Raw genomic sequence first — 26509 nt, forward strand, 5'->3', positions numbered from 1 at the left:
TCCTCTCCTCTCCTCTCCCCACCTCACCCACTCCTCTTCTCTGTCCTCCTTACGTCACGTCTCCTTTCCTCTCCTCTTCTCTGTCCTCCTTACGTCACGTCTCCTTTCCTCTCCTCTCCCACCTCACCCACTCCTCTTCTCTGTCCTCCTTACGTCACGTCTCCTTTCCTCTCCTCTTCTCTGTCCTCCTTACGTCACGTCTCCTTTCCTCTCCTCTCCTCTCCCCACCTCACCCACTCCTCTTCTCTGTCCTCCTTACGTCACGTCTCCTTTCCTTTCCTCTCCTCTCCTCTCCTCTCCTCTCCCCACCTCACCCACTCCTCTTCTCTGTCCTCCTTACGTCACGTCTCCTCTCCTTTCCTCTCCTCTCCTCTCCTCTCCCCACCTCACCCACTCCTCTTCTCTGTCCTCCTTACGTCACATCTCCTTTCCTCTCCTCTCCTCTCCCCACCTCACCCACTCCTCTTCTCTGTCCTCCTTACGTCACATCTCCTTTCCTCTCCTCTCCTCTCCCCACCTCACCCACTCCTCTTCTCTGTCCTCCTTACGTCACGTCTCCTTTCCTCTCCTCTCCCCACCTCACCCACTCCTCTTCTCTGTCCTCCTTACGTCATGTCTCCTCTCCTCTCCTCTCCTCTCCTCTCCTCTCCTCTCCTCTCCTCTCCTCTCCTCTCCCACTCCTCTTCTCTGTCCTCCTTACGTCACGTCTCCTTTCCTCTCCTCTTCTCTGTCCTCCTTACGTCACGTCTCCTTTCCTCTCCTCTCCTCTCCCCACCTCACCCATTCCTCTTCTCTGTCCTCCTTACGTCACGCCTCCTTTCCTTTCCTCTTCTCTGTCCTCCTTACGTCACGTCTCCTTTCCTCTCCTCTTCTCTGTCCTCCTTACGTCCCATCTCCTTTCCTCTCCTCTTCTCTGTCCTCCTTACGTCACGTCTCCTTTCCTCTCCTCTTCTCTGTCCTCCTTACGTCACATCTCCTTTCCTCTCCTCTTCTCTGTCCTCCTTACGTCACGTCTCCTTTCCTCTCCTCTCCTCTCCCCACCTCACCCACTCCTCTTCTCTGTCCTCCTTACGTCACGTCTCCTTTCCTCTCCTCTCCTCTGTCCTCCTTACGTCACGTCTCCTTTCCTTTCCTCTTCCCTGTCCTCCTTACGTCACATCTCCTTTCCTCTCCTCTTCTCTGTCCTCCTTACGTCACGTCTCCTTTCCTCTCTTCTTCTCTGTCCTCCTTACGTCACATCTCCTTTCCTTTCCTCTTCTCTGTCCTCCTTACGTCACGTCTCCTTTCCTCTCCTCTTCTCTGTCCTCCTTACGTCACGTCTCCTTTCCTCTCCTCTTCTCTGTCCTCCTTACGTCACGTCTCCTTTCCGCTCTCGTGTTGTGTCGTGTTGTGATGTCTCGTCCCTTTCTCCTCTCCTCTCCTCTCCTCTCCTCTCATTCTTCCTGTGAAAGGATACTGGGCTGTTTGAATATGCCTGTGTGTGAGAGTTTGTCCCCCCATTTAGCCCCGGCGAGTGTCAGCGACTCCTCCTCCACCAGACAATATTTATTTATCAGGCCTGTTATTGTTATTAAGAGCCATTGCCACAGCGACCCACTGGGTTACTGGGGAGAGATTGGACGCTTCCTCCTCTGAGTGGGAAACAGCCCAGGGACAATGGAGGAGGGGGTGAATGAGAGAGAGAGAGAGAGCAGGAGGGAGGGGTGAATTAGACAGGGGAAATTCAACAAATTTCATGCAATGTGGCTCTAATAAGCCTGGGTCTAAAGTGGCGGATCGGAAACACCGAAGGCAGTCTGAAGTGTTAATAGGTTCCCACCACCTCAGGCTGCTCCCTCCCAGCTCTCCCTCTCCCCCCAGGGTGCACTGGCAGCCATTTTGATTAGAGGCTGGCGAAGATGCACTCTGATCATGACAATTTGCTATTGTTTAGTGCTGTGACAAAAAGGCCACCCCCTACAAGCAGAGACATGAGCGCTCGAAAAGGGAGTTGTGGGGCTCAATACAAGACGTCTGACTGGGAGAATGTGTTAGTACACTATATGGCCAAAAGTATGTGGACGCCTGCTCATTGAATATCTCATTCCAAAATCATGGGCATTAATATGGAGCTGGTTCCCACTTTGCTGCTATAACAGCCTCCACTCTTCTGGGAAGGCTTTCCACTAAATGTTGGAACATTGCTGCGGGGACTTACTTCCCACTCAGCCAAAACATCATTACTGAGGTCAGGCACTGATGTTGGACAATTAGGCCTGGATCGCAGTCGGTGTTCCAATTTGCCCCAAAGGTGTTTGATGGGGTTGAGGTTAGGGCTCTGTGCAGGTCTGTCAAGTTCTTCCACACCGATCTCGACAAACCATTTCTGTATGGACCTCGCTTTGTGCACTGGGGCATTGTCATGCTGAAACAGGAAAGGGCCTTCCCTAAACTGTTGCCCCAAAGTTGGAAGCACAGAATAATCTAGAATGTCATTGTATGCTGTAGTTCACTTGAACTAAGGGGTCTAGCCCGAACAATGAAAAACAGCCCCAGACCATTATTCCTCCTCCACCAAACGTTACAGTTGGCACTATGAATTTTTTAGACATTTCCACTTCACAATAACAGCACTTACAGCTGACTGGGGCAGCTCAAGCAGATCGACGAACTGACTTGTTGAAAAGGTGGCATCCTATGACGGAGCCACTTGAAAGTTACTGAGCTCTTCCGTAAGGCCATTCTATTGCTGATGTTTGTCTATGGAGATTGCATGGCTGTGCGCTCGATTTTATACACCTGTCAGCAACGGGTGTGGCTGAAATAGCCAAATCCACTAATTTGAAGGAGTGTCCACATACTCTTGTATATATAGTGTATGTGAGCATGTGTTCTGTGTGTGTGTGTGTGTGTGTGTGTGTGTGTGTGTGTGTGTGTGTGTGTGTGAGAGAGAGAGAGAGAAAAGGGGGGGTGATGAAAATGAGATGCAGACAGCTGCTTACTTACGGTTGTTTATCACACGTAGGCTGTGCCATTAAAGCTCATCTCTGACTTGTACTCTGTCAAACAATGATTACATTTGAGTGTTTTCCTCGTTTTATCACCCCAACTCCTATAACCTAGGTCCAACACTTGCAGAAAGCTATTTCGTAGTTTTCACAGTGATTTAAACCCTCAGAAAACATGGAATATTTGATTATTGCTTAGATCATGTTTTAGGTTTAGATTTGTGGGTTTATAAAAACAGTAAACATTTATTTTCTACAGTCTACTCTCCTAGATTTTACCACTAACCTTCAACAATTTAGAGGATCCAGAAGTTTTGATGAGTGTGGAATCTTTCATGTAACTGTGAAGCATATTACGTTTGAATCTAAATGAACTGAAGTCAACAGTAAAGATGCGTTGTGATGTCGTTTCAGGAAGTGCTGTTAAAGAGATCAGCAGACTTAGTAGAGGCCCTGTATGGAATGCCCCACAATAATCAGGTATGTCATCATATAAGCCATTTTTATTGCAAAAAAATGAACTAAAAAAAGTGAACATTCAGATGTATTTTCCTATTTGATTGTTTTGGTAAAGAGATAACAGTTTCCCAGAGTTTTAAAATGCTTTGATCATACACATATTAAATGAACGGATTTTGAAGCCAGGGAAAACAATCTGTACAGTATCTATATATCAGAATTAGTAGTTTATCTTGAGTCTATCATCTGTGAAAACTCCAATATTCAACCATAATCTAATCTGAATGACCCACCAAAAATACACTGCCAGAGGCCGTACATTACAAAACCTTTTTTTACGACCTAAACTCACAATCACCTATGGAACTCTCTCTCCACCTTTCCCCGCTCCCTCCCTCCCCCAGGAGATCATCCTGAAGCGGGCAGCGGACTTGACCGAGGCCCTGTACAGTGTCCCCCGCAGCCACAACCAGCTGCCCTCGCTCAGCGGCTCGGCAGCTCACTCCGGCATGATGGGAGTCAACTCCTTCAGCAGCCAGCTGGCAGTCAACATCTCTGAGGCCTCGCAGGGGGACCAGGGTGAGTGCTGCAACCCCCCACCATGACCCGTCACCCCACGATCCTCACCCTCCACCCTCTGATCCTCTCACCCCTTCTCTGTGTATTGGTGTCCCCTGTGGATATGTGGTGATTGCTAGTCCAATGTTTCTCCTCAATGTACAGTGGGGCAAAAAAGTATTTAGTCAGCCACCAATTGTGCAAGTTCTCCCACTTAAAAATATGAGAGAGGCCTGTAATTTTCATCATAGGTACGCTTCAACTATGACAGACAAAATGAGAGAAAAAATCCAGAAAATCACATTGTAGGATTTTTAGTGAATTTATTTGCAAATTATGGTGGAAAATAAGTATTTGGTCACCTACAAACAAGCAAGATTTCTGGCTCTCACAGACCTGTAACTTCTTCTTTAAGAGGTCCTCTGTCCTCCACTCGTTACCTGTATTAATGGCACCTGTTTGAACTTGTTATCAGTATAAAATACACCTGTCCACAACCTTAAACAGTCACACTCCAAACTCCACTATGGCAAAGACCAAAGAGCTGTCAGTACGTCTCCTGGCTATCCTGTAGTGATACTTTAGTGTCTGTCAGCGCCTCTGCTTTTAGTAGCCATATACACCAGGCCTGGCCCTCTGTGCATACATCCACTCAGTGAAACATTCCCTCAGATCCAAGCGTGTGTGTGTGTGTGCGTGTGAGTGTGTGAGTGTGTGTGTGTGTGTGTGTGTGTGTGTGTGTGTGTGTGTGTGTGTGTGTGTGTGTGTGTGTGTGTGTGTGTGTGTGTGTGTGTGTGTGTGTGTGTGTGTGTGTGTGTGTGGCAGACAGTGACACCAGCTCCCTGTCACTATTCATTGGGAGTGTATGAGAAGGGGAGGTGATAATGAGTTCAGAAATGCAGACAATGTGGCATGAATAAAACAACCAGAGTTTAGATACTGAAGTACAGCCAGAGACAGTAGCTTGGTCAAGGGGTCAGGGAGCAGTGTGTGTTTGTGTGTCTCTCTTAACAGCTTTGACTGTGAAATCACTACTTATACACTTTCAAAAATGCATAAGCATTTCATTAAGCATATGTTATAATGCAAAGCCCCCCACGCACACCTGCACGCACGCACACACACACAGACACGCGCGCACACACACACACGCACACACACACGCACACACACACGCACACACACACACTATCCTAGAGAGGGCTGTTTCCTTTGATAAAGCAGCTCTGTGACTGATGCACAGGAAATATGTCTGAACGTGTGATGAACACATTGGCTCACGTCGGAGTCGAGGATATGGATAGAAAGAGGAAATGCGAGCGATATCTAGAGCTGTTTTCTCTCCCCTGACACCTCAGCGTTCTAGTTCCCCTTTTTCTATCCCTCCCTCCCTCCACCCGTCTGCTTTTCACATTGACATAAGAGAGAACACCTACAGGAATCTATGAGGTCATGGGAACAGGACTGCAGCAAATCGTGAAAATACATAATGCCATATTTTATGTCCGTGATCATTGGAACATTACAACCCAGAATCAGACTATTTCCCCCTACTGTTGTACAACTATGAAATGCCTCTTTGTGCTCCTAGAAAGGACGCACTATGATTAAAACCTTAATATACAGGGCAGATCATACGCCGAGCCTTATCAAACGCATGAGGAATGTCATTTACTGAATCAATTCCAGACCAGCGTTATGGATCTGCTTTACATCAACAGCAAAATGGATTATGTCATTTCTCCTCTGGCATTTGTCTTAAAACAGGCATCCACTCCACTTGTTTTACTTTATGCTGACAGTTTCCTCTGGAGCAAATAGGGAAACTACATTGTGGCGCGTCTCGGTCTCATTGACCTCCAGAGGCTGACCTCGTCATTGCCTCAGTCAGCGATTTCTGGATAGGGTTACTGACTGCTCCCCCTAGGCTAGGCCTGTCCTTCATGTCTCACCCCAATAGAGGAGTGGAGTTGCCTTAACCCTCTCCCCCCGATACCACCTAGAGCCTTTAGTTGATTGGCCTTCATCTAGGATGTATTGAATACCCGTGCTCCCTTCGTTATAGCACTCTCCCCTTCACGAGGCACTAGCGCTTGCACCAACTTGGGGGCTTAGTTGGAGGCCAGAGAGAAAGGCACAATATGCCAAGTAGCACAGTGTGCTCAAACTTCCTCTCTCTCCTTCTCTCCTTCTCTCCCACACTCTTAGAAATAAAGGGGCCTGGAAGAACCTTTTGGGTTCATGACGGAACCATTCCAGTTGGTGGAACCTTTCCAGTTGAAAAGGTTGAACCCCTCTGACAAATGTCTTCAAGGAACCCCTGTGTAAAGGTTCAAACCGGAAACTTTTTGTGATGGGAGTGGTTCAATTTTGAACCTATTTAATAATATATTATAGAGGTGGCAGCCTATCAGATTGGAGGCGTGGCTATCAGATATTTATTTTTGGTCACCCTTTGGCATAAATGTAATTCCTGTTCTTCATGTTAAGTCGGTACACTGCAAACTAAAATGTTTCTTGAATATTTATGCATATTATATATTCTAATATAATATTAATAATATTAACATTGCTGATTACATACAGTAATAAACTGGTAACTAGTCCAATCTTGGGATTTGCATCGGCTCTTGAGGAACTCACACCTCTGTTAGCCTCTTTGAAGTTACAAAATTGTTCAACCTTAACAACAAAACAGTTAACAGGAATGACATTTACTCTAATGGGTGGCCAAAAATAAAACTACTAAGCCAAGCCTCCACTCCAGGGTTCCTTCAGGAATCCGTTGCTACATTGAACTTTTAAAGGTTCGTCCAATAATCCCTTACCTAGCCAAAGGTGCAAATATGAACCTTGAGGAACTCCAGGGGTTCCTTGAGGATCTCCAGGGTTCCTCAAGTCACCAATAATTCTAAGAGTTCACTCTCCTTATCCTCCCTACTCCCACTCTCTCTCCCTTTCCCACTTTTTGGTTTGAGCCAACGCAATTCCCAGCAGGAGAGCAATTGATGGAGCTCTGCCCTGGGATCAGGGAGAGTGCAGGCAATGGGAAACACATGTCAGAAACAACGGTGGAGGGAGTGGCAGCATGGACAATCACACGCAAAAGCCACACTTTGTCTGATTCAACTCTGCAATGCATTGGAGAAACATGGACATTTACAATACGGTTGCATTTTGGAAAGCCCCCCTCTTACCAAATCGAACATATGCTTTATCACTTCTGACATAATATTTATTAACCCTTGTTCAGATTTGAAGTGCAAAGGGAATTGTGCTCATACAATGAGGGGAGAGGGGTGGTTTTAGTTCTGGAGGAGAGCAATGCAATTCTTAATACTTACTATATAGGAATTTGGCCCATGCTGTTCGAGGTTGTCAACGGATCTTGTTCAAACTGCACGGTTTTGATGACATTGGATTGACCATAGCATTTCCTCCTTTCGTCCAGGTTACTCCCGTAACTCCAACAGCGTATCGCCCCGTGGCTACGTCCCCAGCTCCACGCCCCAGCAGTCCAACTACAACACCATCACGTCCACCATGAACGGCTACGGAGCGGGCATGACCAACCTGGGGGTGCCAGGCTCACCCAGCTTCCTCAACGGCTCTGCCGCCAACTCCCCCTACGCAAGTAAGTACAGCCGTATTTGGTCTCAATGATCATCACTGTAACAAAACACTGGGGGATCATTTGGTTAGTTATACGTGGTGGGATAGCAGCACACGGTTTCATTTGGACAGTAGTATTCTGATTCAGTCCAGGAGGGATGCAGTGTGGGACGCAGTGTCTGCTAGCGCTTCTCTTACTTTGCGTTTAGTCAGTGACTGATTTAGATCTGGGGCGCCAAGTGTGTGGACTCACAGACGAAATAATAGACGTCAGTTTACTATTGGTCAATTCAGTGGAGGCATCCGCTGGCGTTCTAGAGGACTGGTGTTGAGGACACCTGCTGTAGGATCTGCATTGGAATTCCTCACACACATCTCATAGATGACATCACTGGGATTCCTTCTCTCTCCCTCAGTGCTAGAACCCTCCAGGGTCTCTGTCCCTGATTTTTCCTTCACCACTCTGCAAATAACATGCTTAGTGTCACGATTCTGCTCTGAGGTCACAGGTGTTTTAGAGAAAGTCTTGAACTCTAACTGTCAACCTCTGGGACTCATTGAATCGCTTATTATTTAGGCTACAGCATCACAGAGCAAAGTCTCCCAAAATAATAACAGTGTCCCAGTAGTTGTAAATTCTGGATGCTGAACTGAAAGTGGATTTTTGTCTGACACTTGATGTGGAAGGTTATGCATTGTCTACTGAAGGGAAAGGTTGGGTTTGTCTGTCTATACCATATGCATTGTACAAGTCTTCATCTGCTTTGCCTATACCTTGTTCCATCTCCTTCATTACTTAACACTACTAACATACTAACACCCTCATAGATTCCTTCATGCTATGGGCCAAACCCATTCAGTTGGATCAGTAACAAAACATGTTAACTGTGACTTTACAGAGCAGGAATACGTTAATAGTTCAAGGAAGATAAAAACAAAATAACTATTCACATGTAGGGATACATACAATTTGCATTTTGTCATCAATTTTAGACTTCCATTTTGAATTTCTGTATTTGTGAGATATGAGGCTAAATGCTGCTTCAGGGTTTCATACTTTACTGGATTCATATGTCTTGTGAATAAAGATGCAATAACCAAGCCAGTATGGGGAGAATGGGGTATCAAATGCATTGTACTTTAAATTAAATTGCTTCATTATCACAGTCAGCATTTCAGCCATTAACATTCTACACACATGCATACACACGCACACACACATATATTTGTTTGTGAACATGGATGGAGGTTGCTGCTATCCTCAAGAACAAGGTATTGTTTGTGTCAAAGTCTAAAATGGGCCTTCAAGTTATGGATCAACTTGCAGATATTGAGCACCTTTTACTCCGAGCATGTTACTCCAGACCTTGGCCCTTCTTCAGGCAGGCATCCATTCCTCAGCCCCCATGCATGCCCTCACTGTACAGCTCATCTCAGTCCACTCACTCACCAACCTCTGTCTGTCTGTCTTCTCCGTTAGGATCAACCACCTCCCCCTCCTCCTCCTACTCCTCCTCCTCCTCCATCCCTCTGTTCTCCGGTGGACCCATAGGCCCTTATTCATTCTCTCCTGTCCATATGATCTCTGCAGTCAAACAGAAGAGCGCCTTCGCCCCTGTCGTGCGGCCACAGACCTCCCCGCCCCCCACCTGCACCACCACCAATGGCAGCAGCCTACAGGGTGAGCATCCCGCCCCTCAGTCCCGCCCACTTCTGCCTGGGTCACTGTTAGAAAAGGGCATGTCATGGATACCCTGTTATGCTAGAACTCACACAACAAAATGATATGACCTGAGTTAGTAGTGGATTGAAGGTCAAAGTTGATCCATAACTTCTGGCTCTGAGTGACTTTTCAAAACATTCATCACAATCAAATCATTTGGCTGAGAAGCTTTGTTCACATAGAGTGATTATAAGGGCTCGATCCAATATGCATGGCTGAAGCGTTACAGATTGTGCGGTGGGAATGTAAAGGTCATTTCCGATTGAGCCGACATATGTAGTGTTAACCGTGAATGCAGTCTCAGCTAACGCGGGAACATTGCCTTTACATTTCTATCACACTATAACTCCGAACCTCAGCGATACAGATTGAATCCAGGCCTTAGTTAAATGTAACATGACTGGAAAAGTTATTATATTTGAAAAATATAATTTTGTCATTCTTAGGTTTTGCAGCAAATCCATATGCATATCATAATTACCTCAACACACGGCTTTTCATTTAAGAGGGTGTGTAATGATTTTCTATGGGATATGTATCCTTACAACATTATATTTCAATGTTATAGATGCAAAACATGTTATGGATACAAAACATCTCGCCACATTTATAGGTAACCAGCGTGTCTGTTGTCTTTCAGCCATGGCAGGTCTCATAGTCCCACCTATGTGAAGAAGACCTTCTGCCAGACAGACCACATTTCCACTGGCTCACAGAATATCTACAACAGAAGCTTAAAGCTCATCAATCTCCAAAACAGGACCATGAAGCCCCTTCACTCCTGGAAACAGAGCAAACAGCACAACAAAGAAAATTACAGTAACCGATAACCCGTAAAATGTCACTAGAGTATGTTTGTGTTGGTTCAGTAATTGAGTTCACCGTCACCTTCTGTGCTTTGCATTTTGGGACTTTCCTTGCCCAATGGATAGCATTCCAACATATATATGTGTGAAGGGTTAGCTCATCTGAAAATATAGCGAATAATAAATGGTGGATTTGAAAGGCAGGTAGTTAATCCTTGTGGTGTGAGTATTGTCCTGAGTCCTAAACAAGAAAAGTAATTTGACTGGATCTTCTAATGAACCGAGTTCCTTTTCAGTCATATAACCACTGTGAGCAGGGAACGTGGAAAGGCCTACAGTTCAAAACTGTCATCTATGGAAAAAGTGCAGAATCCAAGAATATCAAACTCTCCGTCAATTGTCAGACTCAAAATAGGTGGGAGTTTCAATGAAAATTCCCCCCAATGTCTATAAAAAACCCGCTTCAAAAGACCATTGATATCTAATGTCAAAGTCTAATAGCATTTTTGTTTGTGTACCATAGCTTTTAATAATGTGTGTGTTTATCATATTTAAAGGGAAATGCAGTAATTTTCTAATCTAAAGAAAGGGTTGGCAAACATTCTGCCAAGGAAAGAAAAGCAAATGTTATACTAATATTTGCCCACTACCAGAGTCATGCCAGGGCAGCCCAAGGTTGTGAGGTTCAAAGGTTTTGGATGTCTACCATTTTTGAAACACAGTACAAAAGATATATTTCCGGGGTGTGTTGATTGCTAGATTTGAACCAGAAATGCTTGCAGCAGTTTTAATCACATTTAGGTACCAGAGTTCTTGTTATTCTTCTGATTGTGCTTATTTTGTATGTATTTATAAAGTATGTTTTGGGATTCCTTTTGTGATTTTGGCCTGAATGATAGTCTCAAATATATATGTAAACACATTCGATGTCTCAATACCTTTTAGATATTGTAAAAAGATTGAAAAAGGAGATGAACAACCCTTTTGTAAAAACTAAAAAAGTTGAAACATGACATGGTCACCCTGTCTTTTAAAGCAGGATATATGCTCCACCACTTTTGTATAAAAATGCATTTCCGATACTATATTTAACTTTTTTTTGTACACAGCATTTGTGTTTCCCCCCGTTCTTCTTGTCTTTTCTGTGTTACTGTGAAATGTGTATTATCATGGTTATTTCTTAATGCACTATTTTAGTTGGGGCACTTACAAGAGCAATGCATCTTAGCAAGCAAGAAAAACTAAAAGCAAAAGACAAAAGCTAGTACAAATATTAACCAAGATGTTTTTTGGGGGGATTCACATTTTTGTCATTGTGGCTGAAATGGAAAGGTCATTGTCATGTGAATGTCTCTAGTTCAAAAACTCTTCTATCATAAACCTCCGTTAGTTCATTGGTTAGAATTCAACTCCTTTCCCATGTTATTTGGACCCAAGCCTACTCCTTGTGTTTTGGTGAGAATGAATGTAATACACATGCCTGTACGAATCAGCTGCGAAGTTGAAACCCAAGTAAACCTTCAATAACTGTAGAAGGACCACTCAAGTGTAGGGTTCAACTATCTCAAGGAACCTTGATGTTAGTGTTTTTGGTGGTGGTGGTGGTGTTATTGCCGTTGCACACAATCTATCATTTACTTATGCAATTTGTATTTACTGTAATGCAAGTTATCTCTCCACATTTCAGTGGAATGGTTTTGAAACATAAAAGAACACAAGACATAATTGATGCCTTACAATAGAACATGATCCAACTTAATGCATTTTCATTATTTTGATACTCTAATTGAAGTGTGGTTAATTTGAGTTATGCTTTTGCAGATGTTTAAGAATTAGTTCAAGTTGTCATTCATTTGATGCTTTCGATTAATTTAATAACACAGGCCCATCATTTGAGCTGAGGAGGATGTGGTTTAAACTGGGATATGTTGGAGGGCACTTCCTTCTCCAAATGTCCACATATCTTGTTTAATAGTGGACAATAGGTGACAAATCAATGATGAGCCTGATTAAATCTTTGATTGTATGCTAATTCTGTGCAGTGATTTCCATACATTGGCAATCATTGGGCGGCATCAACTTGTAGTCATAATGTGGGCTTGTAAAAAAAAAAGCGGAAAAATCTGTTATGCTTTTTTGAAAGCCATTTTTCAATTACGAGATTGAAGGCCAGCTCATAGAATGTCTTTTAGAGTGCACTTGTACACTTCACAAAACATCTGAATTCAATATCATGGAGTTCTAAACCCATTTTCAATGAAAACACAAGTTTTCTCTTCAAGTTAAATCTTGGCTGACTTTTCACAATCCTCCCCTTCACCCCCATTCCCTGTATCCATTCCATCCATATACTGAGTTTTAAATAGCTTGATTTAAAAAATGTTTTGTCATAGTTGTAGAAAGCTTGCTTTTTGCTGCCCTGGTTTTCAGCAGAGGTTTTTTAAATTGTAAAGTGTACTTTCTCAATGTTTAATTCAATGTGAAAAGGGGAGAGGTACTGCATCTATGTGAAATATGAAATGTACCATCAAAGTGTATCAAAGCACAATGTTTAATGAATGTCTTCAGAATACAAATGAGGGGCGGATCTCTCCAGCTTCTCCTTTTCTGTCTCTGACCATGCTGTACATAGATGCATGTTTCTTTCTGTGATCCAGTAGTTTTTGTACAGAAACAGACTAATAAAGAATACATTTGGCCTCAAAAAACTCTGTTGTATTGTTGGTTATATATTCTGTATTGGAGTCCATTCTGCTTAGGGCGGCAGGTAGCCTAGCGGTTAAGAGTGTTGGGCCAGGCACTCTGGATAAGAGCGTCGACTAAATTAATAAAAATGTGAATGTTATGAGGGGTTTAGCTACAAATCTATAATGAACAAAAATGTAAACGCAACATGCAACAACTTCAACGACTTTACTGAGTTACGGTTCATATAAGGAAATCAGTCAATTGAAATAAATGCATTACGCCCTAATCTATGGATTCCACATGACTGGGCAGGGGTGCAGCCATTCAGAATATATCCCCCCCCCCACAAAAGGGCTTTATTACGGACAGAAATACTCCTCAGTTTCATCAGCTGTCCGAATGGCTGGTCTCAGATGATCCCTCAGTCGAAGAAGTCAGATGTGGAGGTCCTGGGCTGGTGTGGTTACACGGTTGGTCTGCGGTTGTGAGGCCGGTTGGACATCGGGAAATGAACATTAAATTCTCTGCTAACAGCTCTGGTGGACATCCTTGCAGTCAGCATGCCAATTGTACGCTCCCTCAAAATTGTAGACATCTGTGGCATTGTGTTGTGTGACAAAACCGCACATTTTAGAGGGGCCTTTTATTGTCCCCTGCACAAGGTTCGCCTGTGTAATGATCATGCTGTTTATTCAGCTTCTTGATATGCCGCATCTGTCAGGTGGATGAATTATCTTGGCATGCGTATATGGAACATTTCTGGGATATTTCAGCTCATGAAACATGGGACCAACACTTTCCATGTTGCGTTTATATATTTTTTAATCATATATTCCCTCACATAGCAGGGGGCAACAATAATCAAACCAAGTACTCCTAGCTTCATAAAAAACTTTCCAGACAAGCTCATCCTTCAAAAGCTTCAACCTTTTGGAAGCTAGTTCAACTCTCCTCAGTCTACGGGAGATACTTTTGCAACAGCCTCCAAAGATCTCATTTTATGATGAAAATCTTGGCTCTCAAACTTTCAAACTGGGCCTCTCAGATTACATATTGACCAGTGCTTATCTGAATCGATCATTCAAAGTCTGAGGAAGGGAAACAATTCCTCCCTCTGTAAATGGCAGCAAATCATTGGGTAAAAACAATCTCCATGGTTGCAAGTTTAGACTTATGTTTTGAGTCAAAGAGACAGGTTTTCAAAATTGTACAAAGTGACTTCATCACTTCAGCGACTCGTCCTCATAAAGCCACTACATAGGGAGCACACGAGGCAATTCATTTGTGCATGCTAGTGTGCGTGTTTGCAAGAGTTCATGTGTTTTTCTGGGTGCCTACCTGTTTGATAGTTTGTGCTCTGTGCACAGGCTTCCTCAGGGACTTCCTGAGATAGCTGCCCTTAACTCTACCCAGTTCTCTTTTTAATGCCATTAGAGTAGACCAGCAGATCTCTTTATCAAGTCAGCAGCCCCTCAGTAGGAAGTCTGCTTTACAACCTTCAAGCACGTAGGAGGATCGGAACATCAGCTATCTATGAGATTTAGCATCCGAGGCTACAAAAGGCTACGTTGATTAGACACCATTAGCTTTCTACGCCACGGGTTGTGAGTAATTAACCCTACTTTGGTAGTCAGCAGTATCTTGATGAGTTTTGATGACTCTTTGTTGTCGGTACACAGTGCTCGTTAGTAAGGTTCTTCGCCCAAAGCCTTCTAGAGCACGCCCATGGAAAACCATCTCCCAGAGCCCGAGTCCTTCCCCTGTAAGCCTCTGGTACCAAAGCCAATATACATCTGGGGTCTGCCAATGCAGGGCGGAAGCTAAGTAGCCCAGGCTATATAAAACTTGGCCACCATCCCATAATAAGTGGTTTGTCAAGTAGAGAGCCCATTAATGGGTTTGACATATTTGAGCGAGAGCGCTCCATAATACATGATCAGGGTTTCCTCTGTAAAGATTTCCTGGGAAAAAAAGGTTCTCATTCAGCGCCTTGAAAGAGGAGGACGTTGTAGTGCTTCTGGGTGTTTTGGCTGGTAACATACAAGCACTAAGTTAGCATCTGTAGAGGAAAGAAGGAAGGAAGGAAGGAAGGAAGGAAGGAAGGAAGGAAGGAAGGAAGGAAGGAAGGAAGGAAGGAAGGAAGGAAGGAAGGAAGGAAGGAAGGAAGGAAGGAAGGAAGGAAGGAAGGAAGGAAGGAAGGGGAGGAGAGGAGAGGAAGCTTCCACTAAGGGCTCGATTCATTCCGTATCGTCGAAGTTCAGTCTGCTGTTCCCATATGCTTCAAGAGGGCCACCATTGTTCCTGTTCCCAAGAAAGCTAAGGTAACTGAGCTAAACGACTACCACCCCGTAGCACTCACTTCTGTCATCATGAAGTGCTTTGAGAGACTAGTCAAGGACCATATCACCTCCACCCTACCTGACACCGTAGACCCACTCCAATTTGCTTACTGCCCCAATAGATACACAGACGACGCAATCGCAACCACACTGCACACTGCCCTAACCCATCTGGACAAGAGAAATACCTATGTGAGAATGCTGTTCATCGACTACAGCTCAGCATTTAACACAATAGTACCCTCCAAACTCGTCATCAAGCTCAGGACCCTGGGTCTCGACCCCACCCTGTGCAACTGGGTACTGGACTTCGTGACGGGCCATCCCCAGGTGGTGAGGGTAGGTAACAACATCTCCACCCCGCTGATCCTCAACACTGGGGCCCCACAAGGGTGCGTAATCAGCCCTATCATGTACTCCCTGTTCACCCATGACTGCGTGGCCATGCACACCTCCAACTCAATCATCAAGTTTGTGGACGACACTACAGTGGTAGGCTTGATTAACAACAACGACGAGACGGCCTACAGGGAGGAGGTGAGGGCCCTCGGAGTGTGGTGTCAGGAAAATAACCTCACAATGAACGTCAACAAAACAAAGGAGATGATTGTGGACTTCAGGAAACAGCAGAGGGAGCACCCCCCTATCCACATCGACTGGACAGTAGTGGAGAGGGTAGTAAGTTTTAAGTTCCTCGGTGTACACATCACGGACAAACTGAATTGGTCCACCCACACAGACAGCATTGTGAAGAAGGCGCAGCAGCACCTCTTCAACCTCAGGAGGCTGAAGAAATTCGGCTTGTCACCAAAAGCACTCACAAACTTCAACAGATGCACAATCGAGAGCATCCTGTCGGGGTGTATCACCGCCTGGTACGGCAACTGCTCCGCCCACAACCGTAAGGCTCTCCAGAGGGTAGTGAGGTCTGCACAACGCATCACTGGGGGCAAACTACCTGCCCTCCAGGACACCTACACCACCCGATGTCACAGGAAGGCCATAAAGATCATCAAGGACAACAACCACCCGAGCCACTGCCTGTTCACCCTGCTATTATCCAGAAGGCGAGGTCAGTACAGGTGCATCAAAGCAGGGACCGAGAGACTGAAAAACAGCTTCTATCTCAAGGCCATCAGACTGTTAAACAGCCGCCACTAACATTGAGTGGCTGCTGCCAACATACTGACTCAACTCCAGCCACTTTAATAATGGAAATTGATGGAAATTGATGGAAAAATGTATCAATAACCACTTTAAACAATGCCACTTTATGTTTATATACCCTATATTACTCATCTCATATGTATATACTGTACTCAATACCATCTACTGCATCTTGCCTATGCTGTTCTGTACCATCACTCATTCATATATCTTTATGTACATATTATTTATCCCTTTACACTTGTGTGTACAAGGTAGTTTTTGTGGAATTGTTAGGTTAGGTTACTCGTTGGTTATTACTGCATTGTCGGAACTAGAAGCACAAGCATTTCGCTACACTCGCATTAACATATGCTAATCATGTGTGTATGTGACAAATAAACTTTGATTTGATTTGATTTACTGTATAGTGTGCTTGAAATGTAAAGCCAGCATATGCCGCGTTTACCATGAATGCAGTCTCCGCAAACGCGGGAACTTTTCCTTTATATTTAAATCACGCTCTTAACGTGGAACTTCAGCGATACAAATTGAATCGAGCCCTCACAGGCCGAAAAGGTGACCCCTATTTATATGATGGCCATATTCCACCATATTCTACCTCAATACTTTCTAGAAGCCTCTTTTCCTATCATCTTATCACTTCAACCTTACTGATCTGAAAGGACTGGCCCGGCTGTAACGAGTGGGAACATTCCACCTCGGCCATTACATAGCCTACAAAAAGCACAAGAGAGGATACTTTATTTTTCATGCATCATTCAAGTCTTGCATTCGTAGTTTGCATTGCTCTAATAAGTTTAAAAGAAGAGGTATAGATTTTGTGCAGGTGTGTTTTGCTTGGGGGTTTGGCCTGAGTGAATTAGGTGACATTGTCATTCCACTACACCATACATCTGCACTCTGAAATGTTGAAGAATTAGACCCTTTCCTGTGTGTTGATGATGTCATGGTGACACCACAGGCCTGACTTTGGGCTGGGGAGGGTTCATAACAGTAAAACGGCACTCAGGACTGACAGGGGACTGTAAGTCATCTCGCACAGGAAGTGCCCTGGGCCTCAGCCTGCGATGACATCGGAGACCTCCGCCAACTCTGCACAGTTAAGACGGTATGTAAATCACCCGTACAAAAGTTCAACCTAGCAGCCATGTTTCTTGGGAAGGACCGATGCTGGAGGAGCTTTGGAAATATGATGTTGGCCTATCAAAATCATGTGTTGCAAAACCGCTGCAAAAAAAGAGCACATATTTCAGTGTGAGGCTCACTGATTGCTTCGTCTTTTGGAGTAAGGTTAGAGAGTCTGGGTTCTTTAATAGTTTGTGAGTCCCCCGAGCTATTGGTACTGTGACTACGTGACAAATCAAACTGTATTCATAGATGTGTCGTTATCTTCATAGCCTATGACATTACTGAACTGCAGACGACTAAAGGTCCGAGGGGTTCTGTAGTCTGGGGTTGGAACCTGCTTCTGTCCTCTCAGAGGATAGGGTTATGGTTGATGGGAAAATTGATCTATATTCACAGAGCATATCTACAAACCAATACAGGATTGGTGGATTCATTGATTCAATGTATTACAATGACAGTAACGTCTACAGTATATAAATAGTATTACTAACCTCATAAACAATGTAATACTTATCAGTGAATGGTATGTCCATATCAACTCACTGATGCCTTCCTCCTACTACATGTTGAACTGTGTTGGTTTCAAAGCTGAAATGATTTCAGGAGCCCCTGCCAATCAAAAAGCCTTCAGTAAATTAGCATTAGTAAACAAGGATATTGCCTACATTGTCTCTGTCAAATTTAACCTTTTATTTGCAGTGGGCTTATTCAAAGTCACACAGGGTGATTCTTGGTAGTCTTAAATCTACTTTGAAGCAAAAGTATACACCTCACACACATGTTTATGGACTTGTACCATACACCTGTACCATGTCAGATATAGAGTTGAAATGTAGTGCATTATGAGTTTGCCTCCCAATATTACACTTTATATACATCACAGAAGACTGAAATATAACACAGCCATTAAACATAGAAACTCTGCATTATCGTCGACAAAATAATACTTTCTTTAAAATAATAATAACATTCCACCCATGAGGCTAAAGACGGCGTTTTTGGTCATTGACTGCAGGAAACTATATGACTTGACATCTTGATTGAGGCTATGTTCATTGGCCATTATTTGCATGTACAGTATTGCGTAAAAGCTTTAAATACATACTGTATATATTTCCTTGTCTATCCCCTTCCTCCCCTCCCAACAATTCGAACTACCATTTTGCCCCAATTTCTCCATTCCCTTCAGAAAAACTCACCTAACATTTCTGTTAAATCAGTATCCCTCAAATCAGCAGCCCACCCCTCAAATCCCAAATGCATTTCTCTCCCACAACACTGCTTACTTAAACAAACAAACCACCACCCTGTAATAGCTGCCACAACATGAAATGTCAGTTTTTGAGAAACATTGGCACACTCAAGTGGAATTTAGAAACAACTGTTTGCCATTAATCTGTCATTATACATTATGGTAGGTGTTATGTAATGTGTTATGACAGTATTATGAGAGGACAGTTTAAAACCAAAGTGTTTTTGTTTCATCAATTAATTTCAAATGGGTATAAATGCAGTCAGCTGTGTGTGTGAGTTTGGGGCAGGGCAGGGTTCTTTATGGTTAGTGTCACTGTGTCACTCAATGGTCCCTCAGCATAGCTCAGGGCTGCTGCTACAGAGGACCTTGGTGAAACCCCTGGGTAGGAAACCCAACCTCATAAATATGGAGCAGAGCAGGGGAAGTGCTCCGTTTCTAGAGGTCCCCCCTGGAGATCCACAGTCACTCTCTCAACAGTTCCCAGGAACCATGTATGTGCAGCAGTGAGAGAGAGAGAGAGAGAGAAAAATGCCCTTTGTTTTGTTTTGATTGGACTCCCCCCCCCCAGGACCTTACAGAGATGTTTTCTCAAAGACAAGCAAAGCACAGAACACCTCCCCAAGAAAACAGAAAGACACGTACAAGAGTAAATTTTACACCTGTTTCCCTTTTTCATCTGTCTTCATTTGTGTGGGGGAGGCAGGATGTTTAGCTTGGCTGCGACCTGCCTCATGACTTAATCCCTGGGTGCTATTGTTAAATTTTCGGAAAAATAATGAAAACCAAATGTGGCGTGGGACCTTGTTTTGAGTTTCAGGGCCTGCGCTTTAACAATGTTACATTTCCAGCCATTGAGGCCAAATAATTCACTTAGGTTTCCCTTGTAATATTATGCCAAACATGAGATCTTTACTTTGTCAAATCTGGTAAGTATCAAACCAACTGTATCAATAGGAAAACAGTTTTAAAAAGCATTCCCAGAAGAGAGCCCGAAAAACACCTCTCACCTGGAAGCTGTTAAAGCCGACAGGAAATGGAGGCAGAGATCGAGTGCTTCCCAAAAATGTGTATCCCTCTGGAGAGTGAAAATATGTAGATTCATCATAAAACATTTCTGAGAGGTTGAATTATAACAGAAGATAAAACATCATCACAGACAGCTGGGCACCCACTGCCCTCAAGGATTATTATCACACAAACATCTGCAGACATAACTTTTTCAGATTTTATCTGGGACTTCACTACATCATTACTTTTGATATCCATAATGTGAACTTACATTTTCCAGATGATTCACAGCCATTTTCCCCATCGGTTTGGCAATGTCTCTGCAATATTTGCCCTCTTCACTGATAGATTTGGACTGCCTGCATTGAATTACAACTCGAGCTAAGGCATGCATGGCAAATGTTCTAGCAAAGCCGGTTCCTCCAGAGTGTTTCATGGTCTTATTTTGGACCTAATCTTGTCGCCTGACTTGCCACTTCTGTGACAACGACTCCCATTGTTAGGGCAGAGACATGAGCGTCTCATCATTATAGCTATACAGATCTCTGGTTCTTTTTTTCCATTGAAATTCCTGAAGCACCATGATCGTCATCATGATGGTCTCACAGGCAGAAATCAGTGTTAATAAATCAATCCCCAGCTTGGGTGTGCTCTCCCCTGCTCCCTTAGCTGCTTGATAAACAAATGGATTCTGCATGCCTAATGAGAATGGGGGAGGTAGAGGTAAAGTAAGTAATACCTTTAATGATTTAATGATCTCAACAGACTAAAAAACACCGGCACCTGCCAAAAGCAAGAAACAAAGTCCAAGTCAGGAATTTCTGGACAGCAATACCTCACTGATCACGGACCAGGATTTATTGTATCTTGGCAGATTTACAGTGGACCGTGAGACATTTCTTGGAAAGACAATGCATTGAAGGGAGAGTTCGCATGTAACAGTGCATTGCAGATAAAGACAACACGCGGTCGTAAAAGTTTCAACCGTCCCTGTAATCCAGGGTTTGTGCATGTCAGGCTTAGCCCGCTAATACAAGGTGATGACATGCAGATGATGAGTAATCAGGAGCACATCTGCATAAGACATCACTCTTTTTTCGCCTGTCAGATGTGAAGGGTTACTGTAACCGTTCACTGTATAGAACAATCGTTCTCCCTCTTAATGTGTTCTGCAGTTCGGTGTAATGTGAGTCCGAGTGGGCACTGACAATAAAGAGAAAAAGTACATTTAAACTCATCGCTTGAGGCCTCCCAAGTGGGGCAGAGGTCTAAGGCACTGCATTGCAGTGTTGCGGCGTCACTACCAGCCGTGACCAGGAATTGAATAGCGCAGCGCACAATTGGCCCTGCGTCGTCCGGGTTAGGGGAGGGTTTGGCTGGGGGGACTTTACTTGACTCATTGTGCTCTAGCAACTCCTTTTGGCTGGCCGGGGGCCAGCAGGCTGACTTCGGTCATCAGTTGAACGGTGTTTCCTCCAGCACAGTGGTGCAGCTGGCTTCCTGGTTAAGCGAGTGGGTGTTAAGAAGCGCAGTTTAGCAGGTCATGTTTCAGAGGATGCATATCTCGACCTTCGCCTCTCCCAAGCCCAATGAGGAGTTGCAGCGATGAGACAAGATCATAACCACGAAATTGGGGAGAAAAAGGGGTTCGAAATTACAAAAATAAATAAATGAAAACTCTTGTGGGATAGATATACCTACAAGATCAGGTACTTGGCTTGATGGTCCTGGGAATAACAGTCTGGAAACCCCCAAAAAACTGAACAAAATTCATTTCATGTGGCAGAGCCCACAATTCATTGTTAGTATTCATCATTAAACAACAGGTTGATATTAGTTATGGATCCTTTATTTAAAACAAACATTAATGATAAGTGGTGACATGATTGTGATTGGGTAGGGGACCATTCATATGGCTTCAGTATCATAACTGAGTCCATCAGAGCATTCTAAGATGTCTCAAGAGAATGGGTAATAACGTATAGAATCCAACGGCAACCGTATAGTGGGCACAAATGATTCGGGTGCAACTGAGCAGTCGACAGATAGAACTGGCTATTATCCACTACAATATTACCTTTCTAAAGAATTTGGCCTTGTCAAAAGTAGTTGATTAGAGGATATCACATTTGAGTGCATGTAAATAGCCCTATACCGCTATGATGCTGGCTAGCTTACATCTATTACTAAATACACTGTTTAGTATGTCACTAAGTAGACTGTCCTTACCAGACTATGGCATTATGAATAGTAAATATCGCATAATATGAAGCTTGGTGGGTTAATCACATTTTTGGGTTTTGCAATAAGAGACTATGAAATTCTAGTAGACACCTCTGCTGTCAAATTATTTACCAATGCTATGCTTGAATTCCATCTGTCCACTATTGGTGCTGCCCTTAAAAAATCCCCTCTGGGAACTGTGAAGATGTACCAGAGTTCCAGCCTGGCCAAGACTCTTATTAAAACAACGAAGCTAATAATTATTGTGGAGTTCCAAAGTAGCGCTAACCATAATGAGGCCACACAGGAACAGCCTTATAAAGAATGAATGTAATAAATAAGCCATTAGATGGGCAGTAAAGATGCAGGAAATAAAAACAACAACACTGAAACAGAGTCTGGACAGATCTCATTGGCTCTTGATGAGAACTTTGAGAAGTTGACATCTCTCAGATTTTCATTCCATTCCTAATTTTGCTGGCTGAAATGTTGAACCTCCTAAATTGTATATATATATACCGTAACTGACTATGCCCCTTAATGATGTCATTGAAAATGTAGCGGCGAGATAATAGCTTCTGACGATGATGTAGTGTTTGTTTTCTCCATGTACCACTTGGTTTGCATTCAAATTATTCCCAAGCACCCTGATGTGTTTCCCTTAAAATGATTAAATAATTGTTGCCGATGAGAGTTTGTGATCCCTTCCTTTGCTATCGGTGTTTATTATTTATTGTATACACATGGCCCCTAAAGAACTAATGAAATCAAGCCCCAATACCTTTCCCAATCAAATACTAGCAACATCTAATACTAGCAACAGACTCCCACAATTCCATCAAGGCTGAGGAAATGGTCTTTTTAATGGTTGCTTTGAAGTAAAAGGAATTATCATATCTCTGAAAGTATTACACTTCTCCACAAGGAACCCTACGGTTTTACTGCTGCTGTCCTTTGTACGGATTCCACCGCCATCCCAGAGCAAGCAACACCAAAGTTAACGGCTAACAAAAAGAAGTCAAAGGGATATAACTCCTGCAGATACTAATTACCAATGGCTGTAAAATAAGTCAAACGGGTCATTCTAATGAGCACACTAGAGACCTATTGCTAAACTCCATTAAAAATATATCTATTTTTTTCAACATCATCACTGTCATCCTATCAAATATAACAAAACAAATTCCTCTTTTAAGGTCATTATGGCACAAAGTTCCAAAATGCATAATTCATGTAATTTTAAGCTTAAAATTAAAGCAGAACATGATGGGAAAGACGAGAGACTGGATGCTATTTCAAGAACATATTTTAATGGGGAAATATTCTTAAAACTTGACTTAATTACATGTTACATTTTTGACCTATATATTTGGATAAGGGCAGACAAATACCATGAAGGGGTAGCAGAGTTTACTGTATGTTTGTCTTACACTGGGAGATGCAGGTGTGAAGGCCAGTCTACCTCCTTGCCTGTCTCACCGACAGAAAAGAGAGTGTGTGTACGGACAGTAGTTCCTCAACAAAGACACAGCGTAAACATTAGAATATCAGGTTGGATTGAACTCCAACCTTTTATGGATCCAGTGGAGAAACTCAAAACATTTGGCTGTAAGACAGGCAGCACTTGAGGCAGTTAATGAGACGATAAGTGCTACTTCTTCGATAACAATCACTCGACATTGGTATCACCTCTTTCTATGCCATCCATTGACTGTGCATCGAGGACTCAGGGGGCTGTTAAACCATGCAGGGTGGGCAGAATCTAATAAAACCGAGTTGACATTTTAATTGCATTTTCCTCATCAAGGAGTAATCTGCAAGATGGTTGTGGCGTTTCTGTTGAGACCAATAAGAATTATATTATGATCACTAATTTATTTGATAAATATGCAGCTCCCAACTCCATTGTGGGAATAGCACAGTGCCTGACGATTGTTTCTGTTGTTGCTTTGTGTTGTTGCTTCCATTTGTGTGACACGCTCGAGTGTAGAGTGTATTTATCACAGTATGGGGTTAAAATACCACTTAACTGACAACTACCTAAGTAAAGTACTGTTGTTACTTCTTCACCTACTGTAAACATCTCTTTATTCTGTTTCGGTATTAAAACATTTATACATCCATGGGGTAGCAACTGACAGCCTTACCCTGGCCCGTGTGTGGGACAGTTGGGACTTCAGATACTTGACGTTTAATGGCCTCTCCCTCAATTGTCACACTATGATAATATGGCTCATAATGGGTTTCATTTAGCAGTTCCATAAACATTACACACTAAATTAGTTTCTTTCAATTCATTAAACTACTTGAAAATGTCATGCCAACTCTGAGCACAGCTGTGAGCCGGAGAGGCAAGGTAATGGCCATCAGCCATGCACTTTCCTGCATGATAAGCATCAGAGCTCAACCTGAACTGTACAGGACCAAGAGTACTGGGGGTGCTGTTTCCCATCACACACACGCACACACACACGCGCACACACGCGCACACACACACGCACACACACACGCTTAAATTTCACAGTGCTTCCTCTAAGTGTGCTGCCGATGACCAACACTTCTACAGTGATCAACCTCAGTAATCTGTATGTTTTTGACTAACACTATTCTAGCGTGAGTCCAAAAGGTCTTATTACTTATTTTAATCAATTTCCAAAATGTTTCATTGATTCAACTTTGCCTTTGACTCTGTTTCTTTCAAAGCAAACACATTCATCTGTCTGCTCTGGTTGAGGGGTTAAACGTATGAGCACTCGCAGTTGAGATCCCACAAGGCTTAAACACAGAGAAAGAGAAGTAATTGGAACTAGTCAGCGTAGCTACAAACAATTTTTTCCTTTCCGATGAGATTCAAATTTACAGTTTGAATGGCAGAAAAATCCAAGATCTTTCAATTATGGCTTTTCTTTTTTCCTCTGCATTTAAATTGGAAGTGATCTCAGAGGAAATAGTTATCATTTTAATGACAGTCTCCATTCATTAAAACTCTCATTCTTTCCCCCTTCCCTCTCCTGGGGGGCCTCTGGATGAGGAGCAGATTCACAGAGCCTCTATTCAATTACCTCCGAGTTGCCCCCCCCCTCCCCCATGGGGCCCCTCTGTGTGGCCCTGGAATCTTGTCCTTGTCAGGCCCAGGTGCCTCGCAGAGAAAGCAGAAACCAAGCAGCATTTACTGTTGTCAGAGGACTAGCTTGTCATGGGGTGCATATGTTTGTAATGCAATGCAGACTTGGCATAAGCAACTGTGTATTCAAATGTAAACTGGATGTGACAACAGAGATAAGAATGGGGAATGCACACCGTCCGAAATGTCTGTGGATATGGTATGGAGAATGCCATTGGGCTATTATGCATTACTAGTGATTGGAGAGGCCATACGTGGTAGGCAACTAGCTGTTATGATAGACTACAATTATGATGAAATTAAGGCAATTGTTTTTTCACTTTGTGAGTCTCATTAACGCGAGCTAAGCATGAGACATCAAAGAGAATACAGACTCACATATCAAACATGTCTCCATTAATTTGTTTCACTAAATCTCCTCCAAAACTGATGCACTAGTTGACTGCAGACACAGATTTTGTGATCCTCGTCATTTTCATGTTAGGAAAGCCTTGTAGGTTATACATTTGGAAATAAACCCAAGCAGCAGATTTTCTTCCTCTTACCTGAGGGGCAACAAAGTAACATCTTTAAAAAAGGAAGAAAAAACATTTGATTAGGGACTAATCACGAATTTCACTGAACAACACTTTTAATATTTCAAGATCCTTAGTCGTATGCAAATAGGAACAGCATTAATTGTATCAAACATTAGGAAGTCAAAGCACATAACACTGTTTCAGGGATCGTCTTTTTTCATTGTGTAATTAGGGCCCAAATGTTAATGAATTATGCTAATGCACAACAATTAGCATATAATATTGAAGACAATCAACAATTAGCATATGCTGTGTTGAAGACAATCAAAAGCCCCCTGCAATCCCATATGAACTGCACACACACCTAATGTATAGGAAGAGGCCAGAGTGTGTGTGTGTGTGTGAGTGTGTGTGAGATCTGATAACATGCAAAATCAGCATTCTAATTACCTCTGCCTCTCATGCTCCTCTGCTCACCTTCTGCTCCCACAATCCTTCTGAGTTCTGGACAACAACTCACTAAACCTCCCTCTCTCACCCAGGTCAGCCAGGCTGAATAGGAGGCTAGTGTTGAGAGTGGTTGCTCTGGGACCGGGCTGTTGATGTGCCGGTGTAAGGAGATAAGAGCACCTGAAACCGTTAGCGGTAATGCTTTTCATTGTCAGATTTTTGTACCAAGTTTATGGACTTTGCCCTATCAATTGTAACTGTTGTAGTCTTGTCGTGACTAGTTTTTGCCGTTGCATCATTAGCGATTTGGCTAGCAAACTAGTTAATGGCAAGATACTGTATAGCTAAATTATTCAGAGCAGTCTAGTAAAAATCTATTTTGGCTTCCAAAGGTATTAACAGTGGAATAAATAGGTTACGTTGTTGAGCAGTCTAAATACAACGTTTTATACTGTAGGTAG

The 26509-nt window shown here is 43.2% G+C and overlaps 1 protein-coding gene across 8 annotated transcripts in view; it reads left to right on the plus strand.

The window, feature by feature from the left end:
- The window catches only part of LOC115130731 (transcription factor COE3-like), a 120893-nt gene extending 108046 nt beyond the window's left edge, over positions 1-12847 (plus strand). For 2 of the 8 annotated variants that reach the window (XM_029662144.2, XM_029662143.2), the window contains exons 12-17: positions 3402-3467; positions 3851-4025; positions 7456-7638; positions 9097-9297; positions 9786-9848; positions 9980-12847. In XM_029662144.2, the coding sequence (XP_029518004.1) occupies positions 3402-3467; positions 3851-4025; positions 7456-7638; positions 9097-9297; positions 9786-9844 (684 nt within the window). In that variant the 3' untranslated portion in view covers positions 9845-9848; positions 9980-12847. The remainder of the gene's footprint in view (positions 1-3401; positions 3468-3850; positions 4026-7455; positions 7639-9096; positions 9298-9785; positions 9849-9979) is intronic. The other 6 variants (XM_029662146.2, XM_029662145.2, XM_029662150.2 and 3 more) reach the window with 4 other exon arrangements.
- Positions 12848-26509: the final 13662 nt, after the last annotated feature.

This window comes from Oncorhynchus nerka, linkage group LG6, assembly GCF_034236695.1.
Source record: "Oncorhynchus nerka isolate Pitt River linkage group LG6, Oner_Uvic_2.0, whole genome shotgun sequence".
NCBI classification, from domain to species: domain Eukaryota; kingdom Metazoa; phylum Chordata; class Actinopteri; order Salmoniformes; family Salmonidae; genus Oncorhynchus; species Oncorhynchus nerka.